The sequence below is a fragment of the Megalops cyprinoides genome, chromosome 6, assembly GCF_013368585.1.
Source record: "Megalops cyprinoides isolate fMegCyp1 chromosome 6, fMegCyp1.pri, whole genome shotgun sequence".
In the NCBI taxonomy this organism is placed as follows: domain Eukaryota; kingdom Metazoa; phylum Chordata; class Actinopteri; order Elopiformes; family Megalopidae; genus Megalops; species Megalops cyprinoides.
This window is the reverse complement of record NC_050588.1, coordinates 36,729,166-36,746,544: the sequence shown is the minus strand read 5'-3', so window position 1 is coordinate 36,746,544 and position 17,379 is coordinate 36,729,166. Positions and strand designations below refer to the sequence as shown.

General features: G+C 38.4%; 1 protein-coding gene across 5 annotated transcripts in view; it reads left to right on the top strand.

Annotated features, from left to right (window-relative positions):
- Positions 1 to 17,379, top strand: part of tox2 (TOX high mobility group box family member 2) — a 118,226-nt gene that overhangs the window by 69,505 nt on the left and 31,342 nt on the right. For all 5 annotated transcript variants that reach the window (XM_036531434.1, XM_036531436.1, XM_036531433.1 and 2 more), the window contains one exon: positions 10,196 to 10,447. In XM_036531434.1, the coding sequence (XP_036387327.1) occupies positions 10,196 to 10,447 (252 nt within the window). The remainder of the gene's footprint in view (positions 1 to 10,195; positions 10,448 to 17,379) is intronic.

The following is a 17,379-nucleotide window of genomic DNA, read 5'->3' as shown; positions in this document are numbered from 1 at the left end:
CACACACGCACATGCACACACACACACACTCCCTGCCGACAGGATCCCATTGCTTTACAGCATGTTCTGCCAACTTTGTCTGGGTGAGAAATTGAGAAATGAATACACTGCTGTTTAACAGCTCTAAGTACAGTTTACGGAAACAAACGTTTATTTAATATCGGTTGATTTATGCTGTGCTTAGATTTGCCTCCATTCAGGCTGAATTTCAAATTCATTAAAAAAGAGAAATTTGCCCAGAGGTTTCTTCATTAATATTGTCCCGTTTTCCCTTGGTTTTGGCCCTTTGAAACAATTTGTGCAGTATTTTGTTCCACTTCAATGTACAGCAATAATGACCTGTTAGCGCGGGCAGTTGTGCCGTGGTGAACATCCTCTTTAAGTCAAATCAAAGTGTCATTATGCTGAGAAGAGAGACTGTAGGTCTTATTTATTATTTGATAAATCCCCATCTAACCCTCTACGATGTGGAATGGCTAGTTTGTGCAGCCCTGCAGTGTGCCATTTCAAATTAGTCACTCAGGGCAGCTCTCTCTTTGCAAATGCATTAGTACGCCACTCAGAACTCATATTGCCCAGGGTTAAACACAAATTATATCATTTCTGTCATCCAATCAAATCAGGGTGACCCCGCGACCTCAGGAATGAGTCAAAAGCGTAATGAAATATGACGTCTCGCAAAAGCCCAGATTCTAATCTGAACTGACATCCGATCAAATGAAGGTGACCCCGTGACCTCCTGGAAGAGTGAAATGCGTAGGGTATACAGTGGCTAAGAGAGAGTGACTGAGAGAGAGAGAGAGAGAGCGTACAAGTCACAATGGCAAGTTGTTTGGTGAAGCTGTCACATCTGCTAATTCTTGTTGCAAGTAATGGGGTTTCCAGAGTAAACGGAAGGGTAAAAGGAATGGCTGTATGGAATGTTTATTTATTTTTGTTTTTTTTATTATTTGCCCATTGCAGTACTTCTCAGTTCTTGACTTGTAGCACTGCAGTATGTGCTAGGTTTGGTTATAAGTAAGCTTCTAGATGATTCATTTTGAATATCTGTTTATGAAAAGCTCTCAGCCAGTCTTATCTTCATCTCTAGATGTTTCTGAGAAATGTGTTTGGAGGTGTGTTTTGACTAATAAAGAGATGAAGGTAATCCACTTAGACTTAACTTATTTGAACAAATAATTTGAACAAGTTTATTATATTATAATATTATTTATTATATTGATATTTAGAGCAATTGTCAATATAATTTGTTGTTCCGTCATTCTAGGTGTTATGGCAATTGAAAAAGTGATCAGTTGTTCACCTCTTGTAAACCGGTGTAACATCAACTTTTGATGTCATTGAAGATTTATTTAAATTTAGCTTTTAAACCACCAGGCTGTTTAAACAATGTATGGTATATTGTACATTTCAAGTAAGAAACCAATAAATACATGACATTTTGCAAAGTCAGAAACTGAGTATTTCCAAAAAAAGACAGTGAGATAACAGTTGTGAATACCCCCGAAACACACTGCTCACGCTGCTTTATGAAACTGACCACTTGAATGAAGTCTGACATTTTACACTGAGAATATTGACAGCCAGCTACCTAGGCTATACTCTGCAATGCAGAATATGACCTCTCTCTCTCATCAGCTGTGATCAGGGCTATAGACTTTCGATAGACTCGTGTTGTGGATGGAGAGGTGGAGGACGCTGGTGTTAGATTGCCCAAATTTGCAAATAGTAACAGAGCATTAAATAAATAATGCAGTCACCTTGTTTGGAAAGATGGAGCAGATGAGTGAGATATAGAGAGTCAGTAACAAGATAGCCCTGTCGCCGTTAGCCCAGAGAACCTTTTTCGACATGCCAGTATTTCTGGCGCGATACAGCACTGAAAGTGTGGATTCTAACTCTGCTCATGGCCTTAATTAAGCTTGATGTTTGGAGTATTAAGAGCGTTCTGAGAAACATGCCTGAGATCCCACAAACACACGCATAGTCATCTGGCTTACGTGAAGCCTCCTGTGTGATTTAAAGGGCATCCTTTAATGCGCCTCTGAAAAACTCAGGAAAAGTGCTTGTTTGAAGATATCCAGCATTTCTCTGAAGGCTGTCTGTTCAGTGTATGCTTGACATGTCGAGCCAGAAGTATTGCTTGCATGTAATTTTCTAATGTTATATCCAATTTGATATTTTCCAAGTCAGTAGCAAAAATTGATATTATAAATATGTATTTGTTTTTTGCAGACAGTGTACCCAAATGCCTTTTAACAGAAAAGAATTGAGTATAAAAGTGTGCACACATATACTGTACTTACTGTTTATTGGCTTTTCATTCTGGTAATGTTCTTCTGTTCTTTGCTATTCTTTTGGTTTTCAGTTCTGCGCATTAATCGCCTGATTCCAACTTGAGATATGTGCATATAAACCCCACTTCAGTGCTTCTTGGAAGAGCAAACCCCTGTTTCCAATATGCAGATTCATTAACATTGGCTGCTTAAGTTCCTATGTGGGAGATGCACATTCACTAATTTTTGGGGTGGAGTGTACCCAAAATGAGGTTATTGTGCTAGAAAGGAGGGTGTGTCTCATTAATTTCCAACATTTCTGACTTGACACTTTAGTCAGTTTTCTGTCTGCAGAAATTGCCTCTCATTTGCAAGAGTCATAGTTTCCAAAAGTAGTGGTAACATTTTGTGTAGTTAGCTGTCGATAGCTTGGAAGGATGCCTAGGATTTAGCCTTCTGTGAATACGGCCAGCTAATCTTATGTGAAAATGCAATAACTAGCTAGCTAGCAAATATAAAATTGATTTATTGAATTTATTTATTGATTTATTAGAATACATTACATTTTACACTGCCATGTTTGAAAGGGACAAGCTACAGTATGTGTCAGTTCAGTCTCAGTGACTATAATGTGGCTATAAATGAAATTGAGTTTATTTAGCTATCTAGGTGGGATACTCACAAAACATATGATCTTCAGTGTGCATGGGCCTAAGTATTCATAAATACTGCTGTAAAAATGGCTTCCAGACAGTGCACAGTACCATGAAAACTGACACAGTTGGAAAGTATGTTGGACCACATTGCTAGCTAGCTAGTGGTCATAACCACTAAATAACTGTTTCAAACCAGGGACCACAATATGTCACAGGCTCCGCTCCATCAGTGACCAGGTGCTTCACCCACTTCCTGTGGGGGCCACTGTGGCACAAATTTTAAATCAGCCATTTCATGTATACAAATCAATAAAACGTTCAAATAATGTACAAATGCACTAATTCACATGGCTTGTAGGCATGAACAAACACCCATAGTCTCTGTTGCTTCTGCTGTGTTACTTATCTTCCCGATACCTAAAGTAAGACACTTTTGAAAACTGCTACATTTTGACCCTTTAAAAAAAAAAAAAAAATTGAGAAACTCTATCGGCCACCGTGCTCTCAGAAGAAAGGTGTGGTCTTGCAGGCCAGTATACATTGAGTGACAACATGTCCTGGCCAAGAATACAAGGTACATGGTAATACAGGGTAATAATGCGAACTGTAAGTTAGGGGTGCCAAAAAAAATACTCAGTGCTCCTGTTGGATTCGGCCCCTAAAGGAACATTTCCTGAGCCCTGTTTCCGTGTCAGAAAAAATGCAGTGCAAGGCCTCAAGGTGTTAAAAAACAGCTCTGAGTAGCACCATGCCCCTGTAATGTATAATGATTTGTGAAAGCGCCACGCTGTGAGAAGCACACACCCCGACAGCATGACCACCGTTTTTTTTGATATTTAGAATCACTGACTGCCGTCTGAGGCAAGAAAATTAAGATGGCGTCTGGTGGACCAGTAACTCCTTAGCCACCTCACCCCCCCCCCCCCCCCCCACCTTCAAAGTCAACATGGGACGTGAAGTGTTGGTCCACGGGATAATTTATGAGGGGTAATGCCGTTGGTGGGGAATGTCAGGCAAATGAAAACGGATGAAGCACCCAAAGTCCTGTTAGATAAACTCCCTCTTGAAGGCGTGCAGTGTGGAAATCACAGATAACTGGGTCTGACTTTGTTTCCAGGCTGGGGTGTAAGCATAAATCATAATCTGTCAGGACCCTCAGATCTGCAGATAAGCGCATATTAGCGGGAAACAAATTTGTCATCATCTGCTTTGCTGCTGCTTCTCTCCTACTTGCACCGAATGGGCAGAGGCGTGCAGGCTGAACCCTCCAGGTGGCAGTAGAGAGCACCGGTTTGCTTAAGCTCCCATTTCTGTTGTTGTTCCTTTCGGATCTGCAGAGAGCTTTGCTTCATGTGGAGTACCTGGATGCACTGCGTGCCACATGGACTGAATCTTGCAATAAGGTCAAAATGATATGATGGGTCGCACAAATTGAAAAGTGCCTTCATGTTTCATTGGTGGCGGTCATACAACCATACGTTAGGGGAACTTAAAAGGTCAGTTATCAATGTGCGTATGCTTTGAATATCCCTTATATTTTCCTCCATCAAGGATTTGAGAATGACCTGATATCAATATTTATTAGATATCTGCCCATTTATACACCATTCATGGATGTTTATAAATATGTATATTTAGATCCATATTTATCAAAGTTATCTAATGGGTTGTTTTCAGCACAGTATGGCACTTTGGTGTATTGAAACTAGTGTCATAGCATGTAATGTAATGTAGATGTGGACGTCTGGTCTAATGCATAGGGAGCTTCAATTTATTATAATGCAGCCATGCATTATTTTTCCAATGAGTCTTGCGGATGCACTATTGTGGTTCAATTACTGCACATCACAGTGTACCCCCTTACCATGGCTTTAATGAGGAGACGGGGGAAGAACAATGTGATGTATATAATTTGTTTTCCAATTTGTCGGTTATAAAGTTAAATCCCAAAGACAACAGAAACCTACAAATAAAATGGATTATTGGATTGCTGTTGTGCAATTTGGATTCCCTGAGGATTTTTTGTTAGGGAAAAAAAAGAGATGACAAGATTTTTTTTAATTTAAATTTGAGGCCCATCTGTTTTTGCTTGGGTTGCATGTCATGAAGTTGTAAGGTGGTGATCTCACTTAAGTGTTCTCTTATTTGGTATTTAGTAAAGTCATTGCTCATTATTTCTGTGAATGCCTTCACAACTTCAAAATCAAGGAAATAGGAAGTCAGGGTGCAAGCAAAGATCAAACAAAGATCGAATACATATGACAAATCACAAGACAAATCAATCATTCCAGTATATCGCATGCGCTTGTATGAGCAAAACTAAGAACACATATGTACAGTAACATGCTTATATTGAGAGATGTATGCAGATTTATGCAGCTCCTCCCCCAACACACACACACACACACACACACACACACACAGATACATACAATCTTGGGTGAACAAAGGCATATGGAGCAGAGAGATGTAGAGGGATAGAAGTGGAGTTTTATGGTCTTTTTAGACTCAAATGGAATCAGTTGGAATGTGACATTTCAGAGAAAGGCCAGTGAGTGGGTGAAATTGAAGCTTGTTTTCCATCAGAGGCTTAAGACATTTTAAACTTGCCCATCTGCACTTAGAAACAGTGTTTGTGAGACAGTGAAAGTTACTTGATTCTCCCAATCCTCTAAGCTTTGAAGCAGTTGGTTGTCTGCCTCAATTTGGTCCGAGAGAGGGGTTTTAACACTGAAGCTTTGTTTGTGTGTGTATGTGTTTTATTTGTATTTTTTTTAAGTTTCATATGAATATTTCATCCCCATCGAGTTTAGTTGACATTGCTAGGCGGTAAATAAATCATTCGGTTTTGCAGGATACATAATCCTGTAGTCAACTACTGTTGGATGCAAGCTGTGCTGAAGTGAATTTTGAACCCTCTTTGCGAGAAGTCATTCAAATAAGACCCCCTGCACTGCTGCCTGCTCACCTCTAAGGTTTTATATCTGCAGAAAACACCATTGATATGGTATAATGGACAAAAACCCCACTCACCTCTGGATAGATGATAATAACTGAAACAGCTGGGATCAAAATGTATCTTATATGTCTAACAAGGCGATATATATATATTATATATATTTTTTATTATATATATATATATATATATATATATAATCTGGTAATTACCGGTTTTTGCCTGCCTATATATAGGTAGATAGATATACATGATATACTTGGGCCTTTACACAATTTACACAGCCTTTTAAAGATTTTTTTCATTCTTTGGCCTTGTTAGATTTTTTGTTTTTATTTTTTGTTCATTCTTTTTCTCAGGCTCTGGTTAGATTGGTGGATTGGTGCAGGCAGATCTCTCAACTATAAATTTTAAGACAGCTAATTGGAAAATGAAATACTGCTTGTTACCGTGAAGAGTGTTTTGAAGATACGTTTTATACTGACCTGGCATCCCTCAGGTAACCACAACAAAATGCCAGTGTTTGGATGGAGAACCTTTTTTGTGAGCATTGGTTGTCTTTTGTAAAAAGATATTGCATTTGAGTACCTCAGAGATACCATGCTCTTTATCAGTGTATGTTATGATCCATATTTAGGGCCAACCTAATGGATGTGAGTATTATGCACTTTGTAAATCCCTGTGGAATTCAGAGTCTTTGGTTCTTTAAAACAAACAAGTGAGGTAGAGTTGTTGGACAGAAAAGGAAAAAAAAAAGATTTTTCTTTAACTAGTTAGTTGTATAAGCAAACAGCTGGCTATGCTGCAAGCATTCTTCCCGGTGAAATTTGCAATGCATAAATTGAGATGATTTTAAATTACAGCAACCTGTGAGCATGTATACAGATGCTCATTTTTAGCTATTTTTGGTAGTGTTATTATCACATTTCTGATTTCTAAGGTACTTTTAAACAGGTTTCATCTAGTCTGTTTACTCTTTGACAAAAAAAACACACACAGCTTCTGATGGGAATAATTTGACTCACAATTAATAGAATGTTCTATGAATTACTGATATGAGTACATAATATATAAGAAGTGCAGCTGTCAATATTTTTAGGCTGTAAAGTGTGAAGCATATTCCAGTGTCCTGTGAAACAGCCCGTGGGTGCTATGCAGAGGTTACCTCTTGCTCACTTACAAAAAAAACAATGATTTTTTTTTAAAGAAGAAAAAAAAAACAAATGACACGTGAATGGATCATATGTTAAAAAAGCTATGCTAGCTACTGTTTTAGTAATTCCATATATGGATTTATTACATAATGTGATAAAATTCTATTTTCAAAGGTTAAAATCTCTATGAAAACTCCTACTGTGAAATGTATGTTGATCATATTGTGTAAAAGATGACTGTGTACACAGATGTAGCACACATATGTAGCTGTAGCAGTAACATGAAGACTAGGCTAGTCACAAACATGCCGCACAGATGAGAGAGAGAGAGAGAGAGAGAGAGAGGAGAGAGAGGAGAGAGGGGAGGTGCTGACCATAGCCTATGCTTTTGCAAGCCAGTCAGATGATTGATTAAAAGCAAACTGGTTTTATTTTTAAAGCAGGGCAAAAGAAATCTACATTGAACATTCAGTTTTGATTCTTTGTATTCATGCAATCACATTCTGAATAGAGTCATATGAATTATTTATTTATTTTGAAAAGATTCAACTCGCAAGGTCCTTGAGATTTACATTTTATCATCAAGGGCATCCGGCTTAGCAGAAATGTAATATAACATTTGACAAATTGTCATAGTGCCTCTAATGTGCTGAAAACCAAGGACAGTGCAGGCAATTAAAATATCAATTTTATTGAATTTTCATGTTCATTGTTTTTTTCTTTCATTATTAATTTCTATTATGATCATAAATGGAAAATTCATTCTTATAGAATGCATTCAATTGGATGAAATATAATATTACACAAAGACAGTAGGCAGCTGTACATAATTAACATAATTATTGAGGGAATAAGAAGGAACTCTGATGTATGGTACTTTTTGTTGGAATTTGAGGGCAGAGTACAACAGAATAATTAGCATATTGTATTCTGCTAGGCACACATCCATTCATTGCTTATAGTGCCATTGTTCGGGTAGGTAACAAGTAATGGGCGTGATGTGAATATGGCACGCTAAGGCGAATTAGAGGGCTGAGAACTTGTGGAGAGTGTCCTCTGACCACCACAGGAAAGTCCAAAAGGCACAGGGACAAAGTCATGACTAAGCACCAGTTCTCACCACGCTGACTCTGAACAAGAGGCCCTGGCTGCAAAACACTGTAACCAATAGTACAATAACACTGGAAAACATCACGGAAAAGCGGAACTCCCGGGGGGCACTGTCAGGCAGTCCATTCGCACAATGCTCTCCGTGTTTACCATTGACAATTTAAGTTTCCTTCCAACAATTATGAGGGAAATTGAATCTCAGGAAATGTTGGTTCTCTCGTCCATTAGCCCAAACAATAACAGTATCCTTGAAGGTTTACAAAAACATCTGTCTTCAAAGGACAATCGAGAAAATTAATCTTTGCTCGTTTCAAACAATGCAGGGACAAAATTAATCACATCAGCCGATTGAGTTCTGCGTTTGTGGCAATTTGTCGGGCCTGGTGACACATTCATTCTGCAGACAAAATCCTGTTTTATTCTTCCCATACAGAAATGTATGGTGATGTCATTTAATGTTATTTCAGGTACCTATCTGTAAACTAGAATTATTCCTTTTTTAATAGTCTGTATGAAAAGGCTGTATTGCACTGCAAGTTGGAAAAAAAACTGACACAAAATATTAACTGACAAAAATTCTTGAAGAAAACGTGGAAATAAGTGTTAAAATGAACAAGGTGATGAAATGTTCTCTGTTTTGATCGTTTGGAAATGGGGGTCTTTCGCAGTTCATGAAGTCGAGAGAAAATGGCAAAACCTAAGACACATTTGTTTCGTTTTTTTCTGGCCGTTTATTTGCTAAAAGTATTTGTTTGCAAGATAAATGGCTGTTCTGCTGAAGAAGATGACAGCCTACACGAAGATGATTTTGAATTGATTTCTGAAATGTTGCAGAACTGACTGTTTGATATATACCGCAAGACATGAATCATAAAAATTCTATTAAAACCCTCTTGAATGGCTGACACCGGAATATTATTTGTGATGATTAATTCGACTCAGTCATTATGAACGGAGTCAAGTCAGATTGCCTCTGACAAAATTGCTTTTCATTCCTCGTTGAATCCTCCTCTTATGCGTTTTGAGAGTGCAAAATGATATTTTTTAGCACACCTTTATACATAGGTGGCTGTAGGTGGTACTAAAGAAATATTTTCAAGTTGATGTTACTGTGTAAAATAACAAAGAGTTGCATACTGTATGCTTATGTTCGACAGTATCTTTATATTGTTTAACTTTAATTATTATTATTAATTGTTTTCACATTTAGCAGGATATTCTTTTTTTTTCATTTCAGTGTGTGTGTGTGTGTGTGTGTGTCTGTGTGCATGTGTGCATTTGTGTGTGTCCATGCATATGTTTGTATGCATATATGTGTCTGCGTATATGTGCGTGTGTGTGCGTGCTTGCATGCATGTGGTGTGTGTCCATGCTTTTGCCCTGCGCGTTGCCTTACCATGGAAGTCTGAGCATGTGCTCTCCGCGGGGTGGAGTCACATATTCATGTGTGTTAGTGAGAAACTGCGCCCAAGGTATAATAAATCATAAATCATTAATGCATGGAGGGGAGAATAGATTTTTTTTTTTTTATTCTCATCACAAACAGAATTTGGGCTGGGTGTGTTAATTGCCTGCTTTCTTTACCGCGACACCCCCTGTCACCGCGGAGCCTCGGGGGAGGAGGCAGCACGTGCAGCACCACAATGAGCTGAATTCTCTCAGCAATGAGGTGTTCAAAGCCAAACCTCCAGCTAGTCGCGCCGAGAGAGAGCTGCTCAATTCGTTGCCGGATTGCTACTATTATTGTTATGGACACCGAGAGACTCAGAATTGCAGTCGGGGCAGATTCATATAGAGGACATTATTGATCTCACTTTTGCTGTAAGAGCAGTTGAGTATTTCCTCTGCGCAGGCATAAACATAGTTCCACAAAGTATTTTTTTTTTTTGTAGGTATTATGATGATGTTGTTGAACGGATCATTTTTTTAAATTCTGTCTTAAGGAGCTGGTTTAATGTTTTATTTGTTTCCAGCACGTCGCTAAGCGTGCTTCGGTTACCCTGTCGGCTTCAGGTGTAACCCCTCCTGGTTTCCCTCTTTCAGAACTACTCCGGTCAGGGCGGGGGGAGTGGCAACGGAGCGGGCGACGAGGACTACGAGATCCCCCCCATCACGCCCCCCAATCACCCGGACCCCTCCCTGCTGCACCTGATGGACCCCGAGTCGGGCTATCTCTGCCACTCCTTGCCTCACAACGGCCTCATCAACCCTTACTCCTACCCGGAGCTGCCCGCCATTATGATGTCCAACATGCTGGCACAGGATGGACACCTGCTGTCTGGCCAAATGCCCTCTGTAAGTCCCCGCGGGTTCTCTTCTCCTTCTCTCATATCAGTGCCACTGCCAGTCAGCTCTGCCAGCTGGTGAATTACACCCGCAAATGATAAAGGTCGATGTGCAGGCTGGTATTTAATGGCTTTTGGATTGAATTGTTCATTCTTTGCCTTCTTCTGTTGGCAGTGGTGGCTCTCTTGCCCAGTTGACGTTCAGGCTTAGCAAAGTCACTTTGTTTTGGAGTGAGGTCAAAGGTCAGATGCAGAAGACATATTTAATGTGTGAGCTTATCATCAGTTCAGTGTGCTGCCAAAAACATGCGGCCCATGTGTCATAATTATGAGACTCAGGAGACAGAAACAGTGAAAGGGGGTTTAAGAAGGAGAAAAATCTGCTGTGTGGCCATGCCTATTTCAGTGATCTGATCATATATGGATGCAAGCTCTAAATACTGATTGCAGAGTGAGAACCAAAAGTCCCCCACTATGTAGCCCTTCAGGACTGGTGCTTGTGTGGCCACTTGTCGTTACAAATAGTACTGTCTTCAACCACAGATATGCACACAAAGTTCAGTGAGTGTTGGGAGAAAGTCAGATAATAAAAGTATCTGAAGTACTTGTTGGTAGGCAGTTGGCGTTTATGACCCCACACAGGAAGGTTGTGGTTTAAGTCTTAGGCCCTATACCATAGCAAGCTTTCAGATGCAGAACTCATTGACTGGCCTGCACTGGGGGCATATAATGCATGGCAACTAATTTGGTTTCATGACATAAACAATATCATAAACTCTGACCCATTGACCAATTGAGGTTAAAAATGGATTCCATCTCATTTGAAGCCATTTGCTAAATTATGATGACCACACCTGTAATTGCAGTGTACAAATACAAATACATCAGCATTTATTCATTTTATAAAAAGGGAAGTCTGGTTGTGGCCATTATTGATGACTGTTGTGTATATATAGTCCACATGCTCATTCTGATGAGATCATTCATCTCATGCCTTGTCTAGATGTTTAAAGATTTATTTTTAATGTGATTCCATTCTCTGAAGTTAATCAACTGGCCTAGCCTGCTTATGGAATTTAATATGTACTGTAACATTACGGTACAGTGACAGACAAACATTTGATTTGAAAATGGGCTGTGTCTTACCAGTTGCAGATGAACGGAGATAAGGAATTCAGATGCGTGTATCCCCGCAGTCTTTGGAGAAATTGCTCATCCTCATTAAATACGATACACAGAGCATGATATAGTGAATATAGGAATTGTGAACCATGCATTTAGATACTGAGAAGACAAAGAGTAAAAAAGATCAAACCGAATAGTGACAGGAGAGATATCTAATTGACTGTAGGATTTGTTCCTGGAGATGGCGGCTTGTGGTGTTCATTATAAAAATATGGCGGAATGTGTTTTTGTTGTGCTCCCTGCAAAAGACGCAGCTAAAAATATTTCTCCCAATGCAGTTCACCTACAACAGCTTCTGCAGGTTAGAGAATATATTCAGACTTGAGCACATGTTTGTTCCAGAGAGAGAGAGAGAGAAAGAGGGAGAAAAAAAGGAGAACATGGAATTTCCAGATGGGAAAAATCCATTAGACTTCATCTGTCCTGCATCAGGCATTCTTCCCTGACAGGCTGGGAGATGAGGTATTATGCCATTCTAGAGGTGCAATAAGATCTGGTTTGATCAGGGAGATTTGTCTCCCAAGCTGGCAGTGGAGCAGAGCAGGCTGGATGGTGAGGGAGGAAAAAAAATGGGAAAAATCTTAATTAAAAGAAAAAAAAAAACACCTACGAATAAAAGGTAAAAAGGATTTTGTTCAAAGGAATTTTGCATCTGTATGCTGCCATGGTGATGGCCAGGAAATGTGTGTTTACTTAAACAATCCTGTTACTGCCACAAGTTCAAATCCAAGCTTCCTGAAAATGCTGTATATGAAACATGGGAATGTTCAAAATGTTGCTACTGTGAATCTCAAATGTTGCTACTGCGGATTTATTAAAAAAATCAAGAGCATTCAAACTTTAATTTGCATGTTGTAAGCATTTGCCTCCTGCTAAAAAGAAAGAAAAAAACGATTTAGGCGGTAAAGGAATCTATGTCTACATCTATATAGGAATCAATGTTTTGGTCATGGTGATGCTTGAAACAATCAAGTAATCAAGTAATCATAGGCAGTGTCACATATTTCCATTACAGTATTTATAACCTAAATATAAAACTAAAAAGGCAAGAGTTTTAACAGTAAAGAAAATAATTGCTGCTGTAACGTTGATGTTATTGCCATATTTAAGGTGAAGCCATTCCTCTGAAAGATTTCTGGAATATGTTCATGTGATACAAAAAGTGTTCCATTTGGCAAAAACATTCCGATGGCCAAACACACAGAAGACAACTGGATCAATTATGTCCTAAAACGCAGTGGCCTAATGAGAGAAAGGGGTGTGTCAGCATTCAGCATTGAGAGAGGAGGTCCAGAGGATGGTGCTGTTGTGAAAAATGTTTTAATTGGACGCAAGGTGAATGATAATCGGCTTTATGTAGGAGGTAAAGTATAGGCATTTCTGTTTGTATAGCCAGAAATGTTTGAAGTGCTTTATTTCCATACTGTGTTTGCTTTCCGAGCGTAGGCCCATTAGAAGCACTCACGCTGTTTTCTGTTTCCCAGTGCAGCCAACAGATTACTTCTGCAGCATGATGTAGCAGTATTTTTGCTTTTTTCATCCGCTTCATGGAACATATACAAACAAGATAACAAGGCGAGTAAAAGGCAGAAAATTAGAGGAGAGAGAGAAACAACAATAAAAAAAAATCCAAACAATCCAGGCCTTTCTTTGGCTCTATGATTGTAAATTGGATTTTTTTTTTTTTCCTGACATTCAACTATTTAGATAGAAACAGATAATTGCCCACATTTTCCTAATTCTGTAGAAGGCCATTTCCAGTCCATTAGGGCCCTGTCATGCTTACTGTTTTGCGGTTTGCAACTCTTTTGGGATCATCCAGCGAAGCTTTTTTCTGATTTACGAGGCTTTCACTAATGCTGTTTTGCAAACCCTCCATTTCTTCTTTTTAAAATCATAAATGTCATGACAGCTTCCAGAGCCTGCAGAGGCATGAGACATTTAATATCCATCCTCAGGTGGAACAGATTGCATAAAACAGACTTAGGCCTGTATAAGTCTTCCTTAAGGTTTCAGTACTAAATTGTGTAATTTGTAAATTTTTTCATACTGTCAAACCTTGTGTGTGTGTGTATGTGTGTGTGTGTGTGTGAGAGAGAGAGAGAGCGAGCGAGAGCATGAGTGTGTGTGTGTGACAGAAAAATAGGCCTAACTTAGATTATATTCAGGCATTGCTGTTAAATGATTCAGTTCTATGCAATGATGTGAGACTTTTAATCATGTAATGATATCAATATATATTGTTGCTTTGGTAGATTGTTTAACACGATGTACCTTTAAAGTCAGAGTAAACCAGCCAAGACATACAAGGGAGAAGAACACAGCAGGAAGGTTCATAATACGGAAAGGCACTGCAGTGCACTCCAACTTATGTAAGTAGGAAAAAAAAACACTTTTAACTAACCTTAGACTCTGCCTTGCTAAATAATGAGAGGCCTTCTGAAGAAGTTTAGAGCATGTAGCTAGCAATACAAATGTAAATTCATATTTTTGAGCAACAAAGGCTGACTAAGCAGAGTTAAGTGTCTAAAGTTTTCTGTTTGCTTACATGAGCTAGCTGGCATCAGTAATATTAGGTCTCGCTAATGTACCCAAGTGCAATGATTGTTCTCTCGCTAGCTATCACAGTAAGATAACTGAAAGGCTAGGTCTGCTGGATAAAATGCAAGCAGGTTAATGTTGACTAGCTAGCTAGCTTAGTTTAATCAAGTCGCTGTGAAGAAATGACATTATCCTTTTCACAGAACAACTGATTCTTCAGCCTCCAGATCACATTCATGAGTATGAATAGTGTGTAGTTACATACTGTTTGGAGCCAGCTAACTTGAAAATATGGAAATACCTTATTTCATTAGAGTTAATGCAGCTTCTTATTCCCCATTCTTTTCAATATTTTCAAACAAGTTAGGCATCTTCTAACAGGGCTTTGTGATCAAGCATGCTGGAACCTTGCGCTAAGCTATGAAGTGCTGAAAGAAACTCAAAATGAGCTATGGGCAAAAAAAAGTACATTTATTTCTGTCTTTGTTGTTATTGCTAAATTTTTATCTGTTTATCAGCATTTTTAGTCAGTAAAATCCTTTCATATGGTAAAATAAAAACATTACCATATGACACTTATTATCATATTTCATCCTCCGTTAATCAATAAAATTGCCCTTCTCACCCATTCAGTACGGTTCCATTCAAATCAATGGTCAGAAATGTGTGTGTCAATTACATCCTTAATATACATAAAAATAACACATAAAATGTATATTTTCCGCCCAAGGAATGAATCTACTATGAGTAAATATAATATGAGCCAGTTGATAAGATGAAAAGGTCTGAAAAAAGTTTACTGGTGTGGAAGTATTCGCTACTGTGACGGGCAAACATACATTTTATTTCAGTTATTTCATGTTAATTTCAAAGGTCACATGCCTAAGCTCATGCCTTGTTTCTAAGTGCAAAGTTCCTCATTATTAATCTCGAAAACAAATACGCAATCTTTTTTCCACCATTTCTTCCCTCTTCATTTTCCAGTGTTTCATGTTCGTTCCAGCAAGTGCAAAACTCAATGTTTTGCCAGAAAAATATGACATCCTTGTTTAGTTAAGCTTGATTTCTTTCTCATGCCTTAAGAAGGACCCCAATTAGGGATTTAACCCTGGTAAGTGCTTGATAAAACAGTAGCAAGGGAATAATATCTTCAACTGAGGGATGCTATTTCTGGTGAGTACATCCACAGACCCTGCGTCCGTGCGTGTGTATCTAGATGTTATTTGCATGTTAATGTACACCCGTGCACAAATGCGGGGCACTGGAGAGAGAAATTGGAATATCGATTTTGATTCACCAGAGATGTGCTTATATAACACAAGACATATGAATGAGGGCAGGTGACACCATTTTCGGAATATACCCTTAATGCACCTCCATTTTGTACGTGCAATTCCAAATTCAGGCAGAATTTAATGGAAGAGCTTTGAGAGAATGAGCAGTTTGTTGCGACTCAGCGTGTGTATGGTTTCAGTTGGAGCTCAGGAACATGGCTTGCTTTGCTTTTGTCATTTTGGCCAAAAACATGATGTGCAATGTGAAAACTGGTGTTGGGTTTCTTCTTTCAGATTGTACAGATCAAAATGAAATTACTTAATGATATATATTTTAAGCAAGCATTTCAAATTTGCATTAAAAGCAAAAAAAAAAAAAAAAAAAAGCTGTCAGTTCAGGAATTGTCCCACTGCCCATGTAGTTACTTTTTTTTTTCAGAGAGAGAACTGGGGTAGGTTCACAAAGGGGTAAAGGCCTTATCAAAAGATGACTTCACTGGTGTTTAGACAGAGTGGAGCTAGAACCCAGATGTGTGTACACCACAATGAAGCCAGCTGAACTGGAACTCAACTCATCTGCGGTCCAGTATGTAAATCCATTTATTGAAAGGCCTTAGCCAAACCCACAGAACTAGGGCCATCCCTGCGGAACAAACTTCTATATTATATCATATTCAAAACTTCTGTGTAAAATATGGCTGATTGTGGGGTCCAGTTTTCCTTAAAATCCTTCCCATTTACCATGCTGAGAAGTTCAAGTCCCCTTTGTGAATCTGTGCTGAGGATGTTCTTTTGTTTATTATGTTATGGTTATTGATTTACACCGTACAACGTAGTCAGTTCAGCAAATGAGAGGGTAGAAAAAGTTGACATTATTTGTTCACGGCAGCACTTCGACAAGCATTACATACATTGCTCTCTCATTATGATGTAACCTTCTAACATTTCTATAATGCAATAAGCTTTTGGCTCCAGTTTATACATCATAAATCATTGCAAGCTGCAGAGCTTATATAACAACCTGTCCATATTATGAATCTGAACACATGATCATGACAAGGAACTAGCATGGTTTAAGCTCAAAAATAAACCTATGTAACCTGTATGTTTTACAACAGCATAGTGTTTACCCTGACTTATGAAAAAATATAGTCAAGCATCACTGTGTCCTGTTCCCAAAAAAAAAAAAAAAAAAATCAAAATATAAAATCATTTATGAAAGAGACTTTGGCTTAATGAAAGCAAAATTGTATAATATAATGCCTTGACTTTATCCATTTTACTGGAAATCCAGTTAAGTATTATTGCCACTGGCCAAAAGGTGGATATGTTTGTTGTTTGTCTCTGTGGCTGATGGAAGAGCATGATGCAGGGCATTTTATTGGGAATGCTTCATAAGAAATGAATCTATTCGTGTTGCATCTGCAGAGCAGGGAAAAAAACTCGAAACTCCTTTTTTTTCTGTGTGTAATAGGCCAATAAAATCTCTGTGAAAGAGGACTCTGGTTTTTAAACAGCTTTCTTTTCACCTTTGCAATTATTTATTTTCAAATAGTCCTTCAGGGTAATGTTCCTTTTTCTTATTTCACACCCCTTTCTCTCATAAATGAACCATCATGGCAATAAATCATCACACAAACAGAGACTTGTGCAAACCCTGAAAGGTCTAAAGATTTATGTAACACATTCATGTTTTCCACTTCCTCATTTTAGTACTCCTCTGGTAAAGCCAGGCTAATAAAAGCTGCTATTAATATTTCCTGTTGCTTAGCAACCGCAGGCAGCAAGTAATAGCTTTCTCTGAAAAAAAAAAGAAAAAAAAAATAGATGACCGATAAGGAAAAATTCAATTCTTTTATTATCTCTTGGGAAAAGGGGCCTTATTTCTGTAACAATATGGTATAAAAACTGTGTAGCTGTATATTAAGAAATAGTTTAAAGA